This window comes from Culicoides brevitarsis, chromosome 2, assembly GCF_036172545.1.
Source record: "Culicoides brevitarsis isolate CSIRO-B50_1 chromosome 2, AGI_CSIRO_Cbre_v1, whole genome shotgun sequence".
Classification (NCBI taxonomy): Eukaryota; Metazoa; Arthropoda; class Insecta; order Diptera; family Ceratopogonidae; genus Culicoides; species Culicoides brevitarsis.
This window is the reverse complement of record NC_087086.1, coordinates 42,598,062-42,615,878: the sequence shown is the minus strand read 5'-3', so window position 1 is coordinate 42,615,878 and position 17,817 is coordinate 42,598,062. Positions and strand designations below refer to the sequence as shown.

The 17,817-nt window shown below is 30.7% G+C and overlaps 3 protein-coding genes across 4 annotated transcripts; 1 reads left to right on the top strand and 2 right to left on the bottom strand.

Moving 5' to 3' along the window:
* Positions 1-394: 394 nt before the first annotated feature.
* Positions 395-7,627, top strand: LOC134832931 (V-type proton ATPase subunit C). Of its 2 annotated transcripts, none has more exons than XM_063847167.1 (9): positions 395-525; positions 895-1,067; positions 1,127-1,280; positions 5,798-5,984; positions 6,044-6,142; positions 6,205-6,460; positions 6,521-6,618; positions 6,676-6,811; positions 6,867-7,627. In XM_063847167.1, the coding sequence occupies exons 2-9, from the start codon at positions 936-938 to the stop codon at positions 6,963-6,965; spliced, it is 1,161 nt and encodes a 386-aa protein (XP_063703237.1). In that variant the 5' UTR covers positions 395-525; positions 895-935; the 3' UTR covers positions 6,966-7,627. The 2 variants fall into 2 exon arrangements, with proteins under 2 accessions (XP_063703237.1, XP_063703238.1); XM_063847168.1 differs by having other exon boundaries at positions 413-525; positions 906-1,067.
* On the bottom strand, positions 1,295-5,129 carry LOC134832930 (neprilysin-2-like). Its single transcript, XM_063847166.1, has 3 exons — positions 3,449-5,129; positions 1,656-3,266; positions 1,295-1,598 (listed from the first exon to the last, which is right to left on the bottom strand). The coding sequence occupies exons 1-3, from the start codon at positions 3,819-3,821 to the stop codon at positions 1,447-1,449; spliced, it is 2,136 nt and encodes a 711-aa protein (XP_063703236.1). The 5' UTR covers positions 3,822-5,129; the 3' UTR covers positions 1,295-1,446.
* A 1,498-nt stretch (positions 7,628-9,125) lies between the features above and the next one.
* On the bottom strand, positions 9,126-17,810 carry LOC134829202 (uncharacterized). The gene is made up of 16 exons (XM_063842199.1): positions 17,474-17,810; positions 16,130-16,266; positions 15,132-15,319; positions 14,704-14,807; positions 14,466-14,651; positions 14,119-14,411; positions 13,349-13,378; positions 12,056-12,250; positions 11,383-11,532; positions 11,084-11,319; positions 10,625-11,020; positions 10,145-10,559; positions 9,887-10,073; positions 9,623-9,826; positions 9,343-9,550; positions 9,126-9,285 (listed from the first exon to the last, which is right to left on the bottom strand). Exons 1-16 carry the CDS (start codon positions 17,808-17,810, stop codon positions 9,180-9,182), a joined length of 3,372 nt encoding a protein of 1,123 aa, XP_063698269.1. The 3' UTR covers positions 9,126-9,179.
* Positions 17,811-17,817: the final 7 nt, after the last annotated feature.

Genomic DNA, 17,817 nt, shown 5'->3' with positions numbered 1-17,817 from the left:
ATTATTAAAAAATTCAATTTCCTTCAAAAATGTTCAAAATTTTAATTTTTTAACGTAAAAATTTTGCCTTTGAAAATATTTTTTTTTTAAATTTTAAAAATGAGCGAAAAATAAGTTTTATTTTGACATTTGGACAAAAAAAATAACAACTGTCGAGTAAAATTTTTAATTTTCATAATTCATGAAAAATCTTACTTTCAAAAAATTTCTTCAACTGAAGAAATGTTTTGAATCAAAACTCGACTTGTACAATAAACTTGAAACTCGGATCAAAAATTGGTTGAGACGAACGTATTTGATAAATGACAGCTTCACAGGCTGTACAGGTCAACAGGGTACGTTTATGGAACAATTTGTTGCATGTTGGGATTGTCGAAAATGGATTTCTTGTGCATTGGGCTAACGTTGGCTGTCACGTGAAAACAACAATCAATCAATTTTCGTCTCGCGTAGTAAAAATCTAAGTGAAAATTTGGATTTTCCCCAATAAAAATTTAGATTTTTCAACTACACTTTGTCTCATTGGTAAGACATTGTTGTTTTGTATCTTAAACACTAACAGATTACAAGGATATTCGTCTAAAAGGCGATGACAAAGTGAAACAAATTTATAAAAAGTTTTTGTTCTATGAAATTTCTTTCGGATGACCAAGTCATGTGAACAGAAAAATTGAATTTGTTGTTTTTTTTTTTAAAGCAGATAGTTTGTTTTTGCGATAATATTGCTTTATATTTCGAAAAACAAGTCAAAACTGAGATAATTAAACACTTGAAGTAATCAAAAGGAATTGAATTAAAATGAAATACGAGCAATTAACTTTGTCCTTGACAGATCCTTCTTTAAAATTCTATCGTTATTAAATATTCATATGAAACCTTGTAATTTTTTTCAAGTCCTCTTTTAGATATAATCGAAAGATCCAACGCTCATCAACATGACTGAATATTGGTTGATTTCGGCTCCCGGTGACAAGACGTGCCAACAAACATGGGAAACGATGAATAACGTGACAAGCAAACAGAATAATTTGTGCGAAAACTTCAAGTTTCATATCCCGGATCTCAAGGTAAGCATCGGAAAGATATAATTTCACAAATATATAACAAATTTGAAATATTATTTTAGGTCGGAACATTAGATCAACTTGTTGGTTTATCAGATGATTTGGGAAAGCTTGATGCGTATGTTGAACAAGTTTGTCGTAAGTTGTCAGCGTATTTGGGTGAAGTCTTGGAAGACAATCGAGACAAGTTACAGGAGAACTTGTTAGCAAACAACAGTGAGTAGAGACAATCTTTTTTTAAATATTTCGTTTTAACGTAGTAAATGAGATATGGGTTGCTATAGTTTGTCGAATGTATGAAAATCTCGTCAGTTTTTAGAAAATTTTAATTCAAAAAGCTCTCGAATGTCATTAAAGTGTTCTCTTTATTATATTTATGTGACTACCATATTTCACATTTAGTTTTAGGATTCATTCTTGATCCAATAGGGCAATTAAAATCTTTGTTGAAATCCTTATTGTTGCTCAAAGAACCAATAACTCGAAATTGCTCCAAAGGATGATCTCCTGTTTCCATCATAATGTGTATAGATTCTACAAAAAATTTTTATATATTTTTTTGAATTCATAAAAATTTAATTTTTTTTTTACCTTTTCTTCTTTTTGTGCACCAAGTTTGTGCTCCTGCAATCCAAAAAAGTTGATCTCTTGTATATTTGAATCCTGCATCTCGTAATTCTTGTTCAATATCATCTTTCACAATTTTCTTATATGTTCTATAAGCAACTTTGAATCCTCCATTGTCGGCGATATTTTCTCCTAAACTGTTAATGCCATCAACATGTTGACTATCAACCGTATATTTGGAATATTGATTCACAAAACATTTTGCTCTTTGCACATACTTCTCGAGTGTTTCATTATGCCACCAATTTTTCAAATTTCCTGTTGAATCAAATTGTCTTCCCATATCATCCAAAGCATGTGTAATTTCATGCCCAATTACATGTCCCAATGCTGCATAATTTAAAAATGCAGGACGATCCAACGAGAAAATCTCGTTCTGAAGGATAGCAGCTAAAATTTCAATATGGTTATGCGATGACAAATAAAAGGCATTTACTGTTGCAGGCGACTGAATAAATCTCCAATCGCTTCTTTGCACTGTTTTCTCATACAAAAAGCTGAAAGCTTCATCGAGACTAAATTTACTTATTGCGAGGGTCATGTCAAAGAACGACAAGTCTTCTGAAACACAAAGATCTCGATAATAATGTTCTAAAAGTGTTAGATTTGCCAATTCATCCGCATATCCGACAAAATAATTTAATTTGTCAATTTTCTCTAATGCTGTTTTCTTGGTTTTGATATCCATCCAATCAACGTCTTTGAGTAATTCTTTAAATTCTTGTACAATATTTTCCAACATCTCAGTTACAGTTTTGCGAGATTCATCTGTAAAATATTCACGAATATACATTGCTCCAACAATACTCGGCATCATTTCCATCGATAGGGCAATACATTCATCCCATCTCAAACTTTCAGCGCTCGTTCCATACAGAACTTTATCTAAGTTAGCGATGGCTGTACGAAAGTCTTTACTTAACAACGTTAACGTTTCGGCAATAATTGACCATTGGATGTAATTGTAAATGACGTACTTTGGTGTTGTTTGAAGCAAATCTCCCAACTTTTCAAAATATTTGACATCGCCAACAATTACATGTTCTTCCTTCGTTACGCCGGGTTTTCCTTTGGGAAGAATTACATTTATGTATTCTATCCATTTGATGTACGAGAAATTGCCGTTGAGCTCTCCCAAAGTCATGTGATTGTCGAGCGAATTCAAATCTCGTCGATCTTCTCGTCTTTCGGCTATACGAGCAAGTTCGATTTCAAATTCAACAATTTCCTTTGCAAGTTTTTCGGGATTTTCGACGTTACGATCAACTTTTCGCATAATTTGTTCAATGAAATTTTGATAAGCAACCATTACAGGATCAGAAATGCCATCCAAATAAATTTCCTGTGAAAGATACGAATCGTGTTGGTCAATGTACAGAATGAATTCAGATGAGTTATCCAAATTCGTGTCAACAGACACAGATATGAGGGCATAAGAGAGAATTCCTGAATCTTTTCCATTTTTAATCAATTCATGTAGATCCGGAAGATCTTGTTTATCGAGTTTCGAAAGAGGCCATTTGTTCTTTCCAATCAGTTCAATAAGAGGCTTTGCTCCCAAATCTTCAATTGATTCTGTGAATGAAAATTGTCAATGAATTATTCATCAATTGTTCATAAAAACGCCGGGTAATTGCCGATTGCGTACACTTACTAAATGCATCCAAGCATGAAACAAACATATGTACGATTAACCTTCATATGTCTCTGATTCATTTTTTCAATTGCATAGAGATAAAAAAAAAAGATTTACAAACCTTCATCCAAGCACGTTTTAAAGAATCTCTTTGCCAATCTAAAAGGCGCAATGTCGTCATCCTTCATTGTTTGATTCAAAACATCTCGTAACTGATATCGTGTATCTTCTTCAATTGCTCCAACCATTCCTATTTCATCTAAATCGTCGGGTATTTCAACTTTATTGAGCAATCCGCCGCAAGCGAACTCATAAAAGTCATCACATGGATCAGTTTCCTTATTAAGTCGTTCTTGAATTCTAAATGCAAGTTCTGTATAGTTAAATTTCTCGCTGTCTTGTACACGCAAATCCTTCTTAACAATAGTTGGTAAGGCAAAACTAATGTAAATTGTTGAAGAAATCACGAAAAAGATCAAACTCTTTTTCGCCATTTCAGAATTTAAAACTCACATCAACCTCTTGATGTGACTGTTTCAATACTAATGACGCGATATACTGATGTTTTCATTGATCTTATCCATACTGTATTGGCTTAATTTCATTATTTGTATATTGCTGCTGCGAAAATGGCTTGCTACCGGTGATTATTTATTTTCCGTGATGTTCAACGATGCACTGTACAGCAATTTTTTTCCCGTTAAACTAAAGTTTTTTTGCGGCGAGAAGTGTATATTTATGGATATTGCTTTGGACATTGATGTCACAGTACTTAATGGAGATAATTGTATAGAATTATTTTCAAGTCAATGAAACATTTTGAGGGAAGCGTTTGTGTGAAATTGTGTTGATAGGAAATATAGCAACCCATGATAACTCATTTTTAGTTTGCTTAATTTGTAATTTAACAAAAATAAACGCATGATCTTTTGCCATTTCAAACATTGCCACACATAGTCAGGATTTTTGAACGACACACGAGCTTAAATACTTATTTTTATTTGTTGACTTATTCCATTTCAATGATGACATACGCTGTTCAAATGCGTTAAAAGGTTTTGGTCTGGTCTTTATCCCTATGAGTTTCATCTAAAAACAAACATTTTTGTTTAATTTTTATATTTTTTTGTTTTTATGAAAGTTTAATTGTAAATAAAAATGATTCTGTTAACTGTACTAAAAAAAAGGCACAAACATAACAATGGATGAAAATGGTCCCCAATCATCATCTGCGAGTCAAACTCCCACAGAAGCAAACAAATTGAGCAGTTATGAAGGCTCATGTTCGTCAATTTGTTGTGACTCAAATGAACTACCACAAGAAAGTTGTGACAACAGCAATAATATAGTTACTCCTAACAATACTAACAATAGTTTAGAACAAGATGAGCTTATGCACGTGATTAGTTCAAGTAACGAACAAATACCTGAAGTGAGTGATTCGAGCGAAATTTGGCCTACTTATTGTCAGACAAACAGGTGAATAAAAGTTTTACGCGCGTTAGATTGCACTTTTTAAGTTTCTTATAATTTCGACAATTTGATGAGAACTGAAAGACCCATTTTAAAATGTATTTTTTTTGTCTAAAAAATGTTTTTGCAAATCAAGAAGTCTTTCATCCACGCGTCGTTCCTCGCCTGTAAGTAGTTGTTGCGGAAGTAGTCAAGGACGATCGAGTCCTTGTTATGTTCCATCGCCAACTTTGGCAAAAGTGCCCTTAAATTTTGATTATGAACTATCTGGTTGTGAAGAAGCAATGTCTGATAACATTGATGGGGTATGCAATAATAAGTCGCCTGTGATAAAAGTACAACAACAACAATTTCAACAATATTCACATCATAATCATCATCACGAATCGTTGCATAAACGGAGAAAAACCTCTTCGAAACGTAAACGCAAAACAGAAGAGGATTTTTCGAGACTGGGAATCAGCTCAGGTTAGCACAAACTGTTACCTGACCCAGCATATTGGTGTTTAATATACAAGTGTTTATCGCACACATCACAAAAAGTCGAACAGAAATCACACTTTTGTGTCCGTTTCTCTTTAATTGTTTAATTCTCTTTCTATCTCTTTTAAATCAATATGATACTTTTCTTACTTTTGAACTTTACACATCTTTAAGAGACGTCTTGTGCTTAAATCCTTTCTTTCACGCTTATACACTCGACGAAACAATCGGCAATTCAATCGTTGTTCAAAAACAAATAAATATCGTTATTACAAAATTATGTGTTAGTTCAAAGACTAGACCATAACCTGCTATGTTTTCCGCATGTGAAGTGTTTTATCGTTTATTTTTTTTTTATTTTCAAAGCTTTGAATTATTTTTGCTTTTTAGAAAAAAAAATAAGGTTTGTCCTGAATTTTTGATGGATTTTCACTATATACATAAATGTGATATTACACATCTTAATTTTACACAATTTGAATATACTAAAACCTTTGATTTTTCTGTATTACAGCTGATCTTGCAACTTACATCACAAGATTCCAATGGGACATGGCAAAGTATCCTACAAAACAATCTTTGCGTAATATTGCTGACATTATTTCGAAGCAAACAGGTCAAATTGAGTCTGATTTGAAGACAAAATCTGCTGCTTACAACAGTTTGAAAGGCAATTTGCAAAATTTGGAGAAAAAACAAACGTAAGTTTTGTAGTTAGTTTGTAACAAACTTTTAATTTACAAATATGTTTTTTTTACAGGGGAAGTCTTTTGACTCGCAATTTAGCTGATTTGGTCAAAAAAGAGCACTTTATTTTGGACTCGGAATATTTGACAACATTGTTAGTTATTGTACCAAGGTATGTAATTTATTTCAGTTGAGTAAAAAATTCTAAATTGATCATGTGAACTATCGTTTTAGAGCAAACATCAATGATTGGCAAGCCAATTACGAGAAAATTACTGATATGATTGTTCCACGCTCATCACAGTTCATAACTCAAGATCAGGATTATGCACTGTTTAATGTCACTTTATTCAAAAAGGTAGCTGAAGAGTTCAAATTACATGCTCGTGAAAAGAAATTTGTCGTTCGAGATTTCGTATACAACGAAGAAGAATTGGCAGCTGGCAAAAATGAAATCACAAAACTTGTTACAGACAAGAAAAAGCAATTTGTAAGTTGAAAACATTAATTTTTTGATGTTTTTCTGACCTTTGTTTATTTTTGTATTCAGGGTCCTTTAGTTAGATGGTTGAAAGTGAACTTTAGCGAAGCGTTCTGTGCTTGGATTCATCTAAAAGCATTACGAGTGTTCGTTGAATCAGTATTGAGGTTTGTTCCATTCTACATATCTTTTGTTCATTGTATTAAAATATTTAAATTTTTTAGATATGGATTGCCAGTCAATTTTCAAGCAATCCTCATCCATCCAAATAAGAAGAGCATAAAAAGATTGAGAGATGTTTTGAATCAACTCTATGGTCATCTGGATGGTTCAGCATCTGGATCTGCGGGCATGAGTGATGTAAGTTTCTTCATAAACCTTTTTGAGAAAAATTTTATTTTCATTTTTTTTATAGAATGTTGATATTCCGGGACTTGGTTTTGGTCAAAACGAGTATTATGCTTATGTGTTCTACAAACTAAATGTTGACATGATTGACTCAAAGGCTTTGTAAGCACAAAATACACGTTAAACAAATAAAAAATTCCAATTTTAGTGCAAGAAATATGCGTTCGTAATAAATAAAACTTAAGACAAATAAAAGAAAATGTTGAAAAAATTATCGTTGAATCCTATCCTAAAATATAGTTTCGTTTCCTTAACTAATTGTGTGAAGATTAAAATCAAATATTAGAAATGCAAAGAGTTTTAATTGGAAAATTAATTACTTAATAAACATCAACTGACCATTTTAAAGGCGCAAAGAATCGTAATAAATAAATATAATGTTAGAAATTTGTTATAGCAAAGCTTCATGTGTGACATATGAGACATAAAACACAACGGTGCTTGGTTAATATATCTCGCCATTATTTATGTCTGATTGCCAACCATGTTTTGTTTTATCGTTTATTTGAAATGAAAAAAAAAATATTATGTCTAAATAGTGTTGTTATTTGTATAATAATATAATAAAGCATAAACAATATGGAAATAAAACAATAATAATATTTAGAAGGAAAATTATTCATTCTTGTTGTTGTATATTGCATAAAATTTACCATAATTAAATATAATAATTCGAAGAAACAAAAGGTGTAAAAATTTATTGATTGAACAAAATTTATCGAAAATATATTGTATTATTATAAAATAAAATCTATTGAAGAATATCTGTAATAAAGTCAATAATATATACAAATATTATAAAAAAAATATTCCCTTACAAATGTTTCAATTAGCCCAAGTTTCGAAAGGTAAAACACAAATCTATTTTTTGATATGACTCTTCCTTTATTTTTTATCAATTTATTTATTCGTCATAGTTTTAACAATTCTTTTCATACATACTTTATTATCATATCATACCTATATTTTGTTTCATTTTTAAATATTTTTTTTTATCATTATAAGTAAGTTAATTGAAATAGTCTTTTCTGGTTTTCTAATATATATATAAATATTTATACTCTCTAAACTTTGATTATTTAAAACCATATTTTCAATTTATTTTGATCTATTCTAGCTCATCCTTTTCTACCTTCTTTATTTATGATTTTCTCACATTTTATTTTTTAACCTAATTCAATTTATTTATTTTATAAGTATAGAAGTTTCAATAAGTTCATCTAAATCTTGGTTATTTTTATATTTTTGTCATTTTAAAGTTTTCCGAGACATTGCGCTTGTATTAAGAAAGAATAAGAAAATTAAAAGCCAATTACTAAAAAATAACTTAAAAAATAATTTTCTCTTAATACTTTAGTTTTGTATAGTTTATATATAAAATTACATTTTCTTTTATTGTTAAAATGTTCATATATTTATATAATCTCTTTTAAACTTTTTTTTTATTAATTTAAAATTATGTTGATGTTATTGTCATCGTCAATATGTTATAGAATCAATATTTTGATACTGATAAGAACAAAATTGAATTAAATTTTTAAAACTGCTTTTTCATTGTTAAAATGATGAGTGAAAAAAGCGAGTATAAAAATGATTGGAGTTCTTGTATTTGCTTAAAGTATCATTTACAAATGTTTTTTAAAAACGTTCTAAGTATACATCTATTTTTTTAACATAAAAATTTGGTAGGATTAATGGCAGCTCGAGTTCTTAATTCGGTAATAATATTAGGTATATTAACTTTATGATTTTGATTTTATTTCGATAAAAGTATTTGTACACTAAAACTTAAATCAAAATCGTTTTTAGTGAAAAGGAAAGGTAGTAAGTTTCATTGAATCATTAGTTTCTTCCTTTATTATTCATTATGTAACAACAACATTCAACCATTCGAATATCGAATTTGTAGGATAGAATTTTATTCCATTTCTTATAATTTAAGATTTATACCTTATTTTCTATTTTTTTATGAATGTAAGTCTTTGATTTTTTTTTTTTTTATTCTAACTTTGTCAGATATAAAACTATAGGTAATAATAAACGTTAAAATATTATAGTCTATTCAAGTGTATTATCACTTTTTATTTTATATCCAGATTTTTTTTTTTTATTTATTTTAAAACGTTTTATAGAAATTTTTTCGAACAATATCAATGTAGTATAATTTAATATTAAAGTGTTATTAACAACGTTTTATGGAATGATTATATTAAAAGGTATTTAAGTTGAAGACAATTCTGTACGATTCGCAATGAAGTTTGGGCAGTCAAACAGTTGTAACTCTGTCTATTTCCACATATCGTACAGAATTGTCGCTTTGTCAGCAAATCACTTCTTTCTCATCAAACACAGCAGTATCCATGGAACTAAGTGACTTGAGCCGTTGCTGTAATACCGATGTGCGTCGACATTTCCGTTTAATTTTCCTGAAAGACGTTTAATTTTTATGTTTTTTTTTTGTCAAATGAAATCCAAAATCTTACCTATAAATATACGCTGAACATCCGCAACACAAAACCAACATTAAAACAAATACGGCAGCTAATATTTCCGTTGGAAGTTTAAGGAGAGCGGAACAATGAGTAAACGATTCATCCGCTCCCGATGGGCAGTGAATTTCTCCATCACACATAATTGTTGAATTGACACAGGCGTTCAATTCAGGGCATTGGTATTGACATTCTTCGAGTGCTATTTGAAAGTTAGCAAAAAATTTTTCGATAATATTTGTTAAACACAGAGTTTTTGTCAAATTATACTTACGCATTCCTTCCGGTAATCTCCGCTGCATTTCGAGCCAAGTAACTGCGTAATTACCGTCAACTGGCTCCAAATATTCAACTGAAATTACCGGTGAGTATTTATTATCTTCATAAATATTCCGACGATTCCATCCTGCACTAAAAACTTCTACAACATGTCGGTGACTTGTGTCATGATCTAAAGGACAAGCAGTGATTTGAACTCCTGAAGTCAAAATAAATATTTAAATATCAATGAATTTTTAATCAAATATGGCATATTTACCATCTCCTGTTGTAATAATTACTCTTCCTTTGGTATCGCATTTCATTGGAATGTCATTTCGAATACTTGTGTTAAATGGTTGATGTGCGTTCGGATTGTAACGACGGAGGTACAAACCTTTCAATCGTAAATACAAAAAATGTCCTGCTTTAGCTTCGAGTAACCATGGGCGATCACGACATTCAATCTGTTAAGATGAAAATATTTTCAGTATGTATAACTGCGATTTTTAAGTTTTTGATAAAAATTGTGTCTTACCTCTCCATTTGCTAAATCAATCAATCCGCTTGGCCCATTTCGACGACGAACTTCCTTGCAATGTTTTGGTCCCGGCAAAAACTCATACGTTCCTTCGAAAAACATGTTATCAGGATCATCGTACGGTGTCATATTTATCGCAGTAAAATGCACTTCAACTTCACGACTTGTCGAAGTAAAAACCACAGGAAGATGAGAGGTATTTGTTGTGTTACAAATACAACTGCGCGGAAATAAAATTGATTCATGCCATGGTCGTTCCATAATTTCCAACTTTGCATTACTATTGCCGTAACAATAGGATCGATTAATATCTTTATCAATTTTAGATTGACACGTTCGGTTTCCGGTTGATATTTTATTTATAACGATTCGAACACGTTCGCCTCGTTGACCTTCAAAACGATAGATGCAACTGTAATGGAAACCGCCAATAAATACTTCATTTGTCACAGGGGAAATACAAAACAATATTATTACCTCATATTGACTTTTCCGCCACGCCCAAAGAAGAAAATGTTTTTAACTCCGCGAAAAACTCCTGCCTCTCGCTTATTATCCATAGAAAAGCTCATGAATTTTCTATTACAATCGTTTTCATTGCCACTGATGGGCAAACCATCTTGCATATTATCAACAAATTCATATTTTAATTTGAAGTTGAGAGGGCGTAAAACTGTCGTTTCCGTATTTCGCATTTCCAAAGTGACATAATCGCTGCTTGAAACAAAACTTTCGCTCAACGTACATGGTCGAACATGAGATTCGTTCGTACTAAAATGGTCACAACTTCCGGGAATTGAGCCTCTGCAAAAACGAGCCATCATATGTGTCTGGTTTTGACTGTATTTGCTATGCGATTTTTCTTCTCTCGTGCTAACATATATTAAATAAGAGTCGTTAAGAAATCAGTAACATAAATGAGAACTCATTTCATACCAATCGGGATTTTTACAATGCGGCAATTCTCTCAATGGACCATCCCATATCCTTAAAATACCCGTACAATCTTCTTGTTGTGCTAAAAGCAATGAATTTTCATCCGTCAAACCATACTTTGGTGAGTAGTCAAACTTGTAAATGGAAATCCAAACTTTAAATCGTGACGGTAAGGGATTGTTTCCTCGTCGCATTAATTGCATTTGCTCGTAGTTTCGTGTTGAACTTTCAATTCCCTGTAAAATATTAAAAAGTTTAAAAAAATGTCTTAAAATCAAATTTTTAGAATTCAAATTTACCTGTAAATGGTACAGACATGTACTATTTGGAGGAAGCGAGTGTTGAGGGCTTTCTAAAATCCCATGTCCTGTTCCACGAATCTTAAATTCACAATTTCGTTTGTCCTTCGCATATGTAGGACTCTTTCGATCAACAAAACGAACGTCAATCTAATATAAAAATATGAAAACTCATTCAATTATCATTGTGAAAGGGGTTTCATTAAAATAAATACAGCTTCCAAGAAAAAAATTGTTCTTAAAATGGACTATCCATTTGTCATAAATTGATGGATGCGTTTCACAAAAAAAAATTAGGGCACCGAAAGAATCAGTTTTTCATGTTTTTAACATTCTTTTTAACGAATATAGTAGAGAACAAGTCATTCAAACAAAAAAAAAAACGACGCAACAGACGAAAAAAGAGCTTTCAATCAACTGTAAATCCACATAAAAAGCTCAATAGACACTTTCTACCCTTATCAACAATCAACCCATAATAATAATGAAAATAAATGTCAAACTTGTCAATTCATTTTAATTTACAACGACTGATCGATCATATCTCTTGATTCTTTCAGTATTTTATTCGGAGGTATTTAGCAATCAACGATGGTTGTAATATATTTTGGATGAATTCCAAATTGCAAGAAATGCAGTGAGCAAAGTAAGAAATGTATGGAAAAAAACTTACCTCCAGCTGAAATCCATTTAATGAATTTATATTGTTTGGATGTGGTTTTGTAAATACCCCAAAGGGTGACGTTGTGAATTCGACTAAAAGTTCTGGTCCGCTGGATATAGATGCGGGTAATGCTTGTCCTCCGCCGCAAAATTTCAATATAATTGGATCTCGTGTTGTGTATCCGTCATAAACTGTTACATAGTCCTGATGTTTTATGTGCGCGCAAGATACAAAATTCATTATTTATTAATACAGTTTCGAAGTGGTTTTAAATGTTCGCAAAATTTCTCTAAAAAGCATCCAGATTGGTGTGCAAATATGTGAAGAAAAGCAGATGAAATGATGGAAATAAAAAAAATGGTATCGAAAAAAGCAACTATATACATATAAAAACATTCAGTGCATTCAAAAATCAAGAAAAGTTTAAAATGCAAATAAATTGATTATTTAAAGCATTTAACAGTGATTTAATTTGAGTGCCTTTGAACAATTATTCAATTTCTTGTTGTCTTCTAAAATAAAATGTTTCCGTGATAAATGAATAAAATAAGGATTTTTCTACAACCAACAATAAATATTTGCATTGTTTGTGTTCATTGCATTTTAACTTTTAAAAATCAAGTCACAACTGTTGTATAAAAACATTCCCGTAAAACGACAAGAACAACGTGATTCATCGATTTTTAATTAACATATTCCCGGTGTAAATAATCTGTGTTTCGCCAAAAGGTTCGATCGCATACGCAAATCGGCATTTATTATCCAATTAAATTTAAACCGTAAATCGGGTTTTTACCCCGTCGATGATTTGCCGTTTTCGTTAATTTGCAAGTGCAACACAGCACAAAGCAAAATAGGATAAATTTTGTATCGTAATTTATCATTTTATGGAAAATCCAATAATAATGTGTTCCGAGAGTTAATCGAGAGTTTTATTTAATTATCTATGTTTATCATTGTGAGCTCCAATTTTACTTTAGTTTATTTTCTTGACATTCCCATAACTGCTTTAAATAAAGTTGTAAACATATTTACACAGATGAAATTATAATAAGAGGTTTCAAAAGTTCTATTATGATAAAAGAGAACACAAAAATGGATAGCAAGTGTTAATTGTAGGAATCATGTGTGCTTGATTATTTTTCATCAATTATTGATGCCATTCTATACACAATAGCAGCAATATGTCTCTTGTGAGTTGGATGGGTGTGAAAGGTAAATCATGAAACTTTTTTCAATGCACTATTTTCATGTTTACTTTTATTATTGCTTGTATGAAAAACGAACAAAAAATGTGTTTACCGTTGATCTCCATCTACGTTTCCTACTTGGCTGCTGTTGTTGTTTGTTTGTTTGATTCGGTTTATATTTCAATGATATTTTTTGTTTGTTTTTGATCAGTTGAAAATTAGATGTCGAAGAATTTAGAGAAAAAAAGATAGACAGAGAGGAAAACAACATGTATATTAAAACATGAAAAGAGGTCAAAAAGTATAAAAAAAGAAAAAAATAGTATTTTTACTGTTAGACAAAATTAACAAAAAATAAAAGGAATGTTTAATAAAATGTAAAATAAAATTAATTAAAAAACAAAATTGTTTTAACGACGGAATTTGATTTAAATGGAACGCGAAAACAAATAATTTACTTCGAAACAATAATAATGAAAATTTATATTTGTTAATACCTTTTTATACAAAAATAAAAAAAGATTTAACAAACATAATTTGTATTTATAGTAAAGTGATGCAGAAGTAAATCAATACCAATTCATGCCTCATTCCATATGAAAACATTAAAAAAATGACATTTCAAACAAGGAACAGTCCCATAATGATAATAATTATAATTAAATGTACGAATGAGCAAACAAACGATATATGATGTGGCGATGGTTTGTTTTAATTAAAATATCCAGAAAGATAAACTCTATCTATATGTATACAAATAGTATAATGAAATCAAAAAATATGGGAAATGAGACAGTTTTTGTTGCCAACCATGAGTTTTATAAATATAATATTTATTATAACTCAACTATTTAAAAAAAAATGAAAAAAAGATATATATACCTGAACATTATCACATTCATCCCATGTTTGAATTTTCGGCACAAATTTATCCTTATCTGACTTTGATTTAATGGAAGCTTGTGTTTCCGAGTTAATCCACACAAGATTTCCTTTTGGCTGTCGCATGATTATCAACGCATGTTTGCCGACAGGTACATCGTGTTGACGCACTGCATAATAACATGTCAAATTTCGCGGATACACTCCGGGAAAATTCGGAGACTGTAAGCGACAAGCTTTTTTGTCACAATTACTGAAGATGCGAGAACAATATGTTCCGGGCATTAAGTCTCCTAAAAACAAAAATCGTAATTAAAATTTTTCATTTTTCTTAATTAAAAACTTACCTAAATAGTACTTTGGTTCTGTATAATTGACATATCGATTTGATTTTCCTTCGAATCCGCTTACTAATGACTTGTCTTGATGGAATTGTTTTTCTAATTTATGATTGTAATTGCCATAAAAGTGTTCGAGATAAGCAGTAACATTCATTCCGCTATTTTCGCGTGAGTCAATCCATGGAACGATTTCTGCAATGCAAAGTTGTAAGTAAAAGTTTTGTTTTTTAAATATTATACTGACCTTCATATTTGATGCCTCCGTAACGAACAACAGCTTTTTCGCGGGGTAACACTTTGTAGCGAATCCGAAAGTCAAAATTGTATCCATCGTTCTCTCTTGACAATCTGTCAAAGGGAAAGAAAGTTAGATTTGGAGATCGATTTGTGTATACGTGCTACGAGTTCGAGCAGACAATGCGAAAAGAAGAAAATTTATGTTCAAAACGTCGACAATATTTTAATATAATATAAAATAAACGACAAGTCATCAATTTCACAGGACAACTATTTATCTTTCGATCTTTTCTTCTTCGTTTTCTCGTACGTCTGGCGCGTGTTATTGAATTCGAAAGTATTATAAATATGTTGATGACGAGACAAAGACGACGTTTTTCTTATTTTTTTGAAGGGTATTTAACGAGCGACAAGAAAAGTTTAATGAATACTTACTTGAACAACTTAACAGCTAACACAAGTGTGCGTGTTTCGCTATAGATAATTGATGGTCCCCATCCATTGCCGCACCACTTACCGCCTACACTAATTCGCGATTGTTCAGATATCTGTAAATAACCGTCGGGACAACCATTTTCTGTGTACGATGTAAATTTTCCGATTGTGAAGCTGTCAAGTGTGATCTACAAAAAAACGAATTTTTTTAAACAAAAGTTATTTGCCATATATTATCATTTAAAGAAATATCTCAAATTTTATGATTTCATAATGGACTGTACCATTAAACACGTTATTAATGCGAAAATAATCGAGGTAAGTAAAAAACTGTAATATTTCCAATTCTAATTTTAGCTCATAATTTCACAGGACAACAAATAGTAAAACACATTGTAGATCTACGAATAGGAAATATAGGGTAAGTTTTAAAACTTGTTTTTTGATTCCCTAAACTCTACTTATTGCTGTTTAAAACGAGACTCGTTAACATTTTACGATTATTTGATTAAAGTTTCGTGTATACTCTATTTGTTCGTTCTTCAAAGACAAAACATCAGATAGAAAGCGGTATAGTGCCTTCTATCTCGATTGAATTAGATTACTTTTATGGCATTCAAAACATTTTGTGTAACGTTGTGAGAAATGTGGTTCATTAAAGAAGAATCTAAAAACCGTATAGTGAAAGCCACTCATCAAATAATGGGAATTTGTGTAACCTTTTTCCAAGCAACTTTGATATTTGATTTGTAAATGTCTCTTGTGTGCTTTGAATTGCAAATACAAGAGAAAAAGAGTCTGTTTTAAATATTTGCATTAATCATCATAAATTTCGCATGTCTTGTTCCATAAATTGAGCTTATTTCAGAGTAAATTTTAAATAAAATAAAAAAAAACATTCAAGAGACAAAAAGATTTCACGGTACTAAAAGGTTGTTGGTTCGAAAGTTTACCTCATAAAAACTTTATATACTTTTTTTTTCTTTTGGAAATCTTACCTGAACTAAATCACCGTGTATTCCTCCGCTTGCGGTAAAATTCAACAAACACACGTACGGAATTTTGTCTTCCTTTGGTCGATGCAATTCCAAATTGTATGTAAGTCCAACGGTACCATGATACGTTCGATTACACTCTGAAAAATGAAAAGTTTTAAGTTTAATGTTTAAATCATACTTTTAATTGTATATTATAAAATTCTCATTAGTTACTTTTTCCTGTCGACTTAAAGCTTTATAATTCATTAGAGAATTTAGAAAATTGATGCTCAAAAATATCATCTTTTTTAATCTAAAGTTGTCCGCCCTTCGCTTTAGTTAGAAATGAAGAATAGGTCATTTACCGACATCCATACCCATATTTACTGCAATTTTATCATTTATTTTTTACACACATCAGTTCACATGCCGGACACCTGAACGTGCATCCTAACTAACTACTCTTTCATTCTGATCACATACACAAAATGCTATTTTTATAGCTGGCGCACAATTGAAGGAAAAATATAGAATAGAATGAAATCATATCAGAATGAAACCATTCCTGTTCATTTCACATACACAATAACAAAGAAATCGTTTTGGAAAACGAACACTACCCCTTTAAGTTAAATATGTGTATTTGCTGTTGGATGAAATATTTTGTTCCTTTTTTACTTTTGTTCTTATATTAAATTTAGATTTGTTTAGTTTTGTATGAGTTCTCTTGTTTAACAGCGTGAAATTTCGCTTTGCAATAAATTTAAAAGCACTTTATACGCCCAACTTAATAAATTTCATTTTAGAAAAAAAATAAAAAAAAAAACTTTAAGAAAATTCAGAAAAAAAAATAGTTGACACACTTTATACTTAAATAGGTTTTAATTTTTGATTGAGAAACTTAATATTCGCCAAACAAATATTTAAAAATCTTCTTATTACAAAACTTTTCACGTCTACCTTTCATTATTTTTGTACATCTTTCTTCTTATATCTTTTTTCACTATATTTCATTTCGACGTTGTGTCTCTTTACCAAACGGTACATAAATAAACAAGATTTTCATTTTTATTATGATTTAAATGTTTTTATGCAATAAAAGGCTTAAAAATTCAAAAGTAGAATTCAGTTCGAGCAATGTACAAAAATAACAAAGGAAAAATTAAATTTGTCATAGCTCTTCACTTTTCAAATAAAATAAAGATTGTGAAGAATTTCAATATAAGTGAAATTGAGAAAACTATTCGTAGGTGTGTTTATTTAAATTTCAACTCGTGCACTTTTGTTCACCCATGAAAGCGTAAATATTGAGCAAAATATTTTTAAACATAAGAAGTTTAAAAACGGGAAAAAAGAAATACTTACTTGTACAAAAACGTGGTTCATCACTCGAATCCCCGCAGTCATTTGTATTATCACAATATTTATTCAGCGGAACACATTTTCCATTTGTGCACGTCAACTCCGAAATGGAGCATGGTTGCTGCTGTATTAGTGGCAACAATTGTGGTTGGTCTGATTGTAATTGCTTGTCGTAGAAATGGTGTTGTCGACGATACGCGTCTTCTCCAAAAATATTTTTATTTTTATCATTTCTACTATTGCTGTTTCTGCTGCTATTATTTACAATTGTTGTGGCTGTACTCGCTGCTAATGTTAAATTTTGACCTGGTTCAGTATTTACTAAAATTGTTGTCGACATCGTCGTT

What these genes read in the sequence shown, in the direction of transcription:
- LOC134832931 (XM_063847167.1), top strand. Translation starts at nt 936, where the DNA reads ATGACTGAATATTGGTTGATTTCGGCTCCCGGTGACAAGACGTGCCAA. An exon ending in GAACTTGTTAGCAAACAACA is followed by an intron (nt 1,281 to 5,797) that starts GTGAGTAGAGAC and finishes TCTGTATTACAG; the next exon opens with CTGATCTTGCAACTTACATC. An exon ending in AATTTGGAGAAAAAACAAAC is followed by an intron (nt 5,985 to 6,043) that starts GTAAGTTTTGTA and finishes TTTTTTTTACAG; the next exon opens with GGGAAGTCTTTTGACTCGCA.
- LOC134832930 (XM_063847166.1), bottom strand. Translation starts at nt 3,821, where the DNA reads ATGGCGAAAAAGAGTTTGATCTTTTTCGTGATTTCTTCAACAATTTAC. An exon ending in TAAAACGTGCTTGGATGAAG is followed by an intron (nt 3,267 to 3,448) that starts GTTTGTAAATCT and finishes TTTCATTCACAG; the next exon opens with AATCAATTGAAGATTTGGGA. An exon ending in GTGCACAAAAAGAAGAAAAG is followed by an intron (nt 1,599 to 1,655) that starts GTAAAAAAAAAA and finishes AATTTTTTGTAG; the next exon opens with AATCTATACACATTATGATG.
- LOC134829202 (XM_063842199.1), bottom strand. Translation starts at nt 17,810, where the DNA reads ATGTCGACAACAATTTTAGTAAATACTGAACCAGGTCAAAATTTAACA. An exon ending in TACACGGTGATTTAGTTCAG is followed by an intron (nt 15,320 to 16,129) that starts GTAAGATTTCCA and finishes GTTTTTTTGTAG; the next exon opens with ATCACACTTGACAGCTTCAC. An exon ending in CATGTCTGTACCATTTACAG is followed by an intron (nt 11,320 to 11,382) that starts GTAAATTTGAAT and finishes AATATTTTACAG; the next exon opens with GGAATTGAAAGTTCAACACG.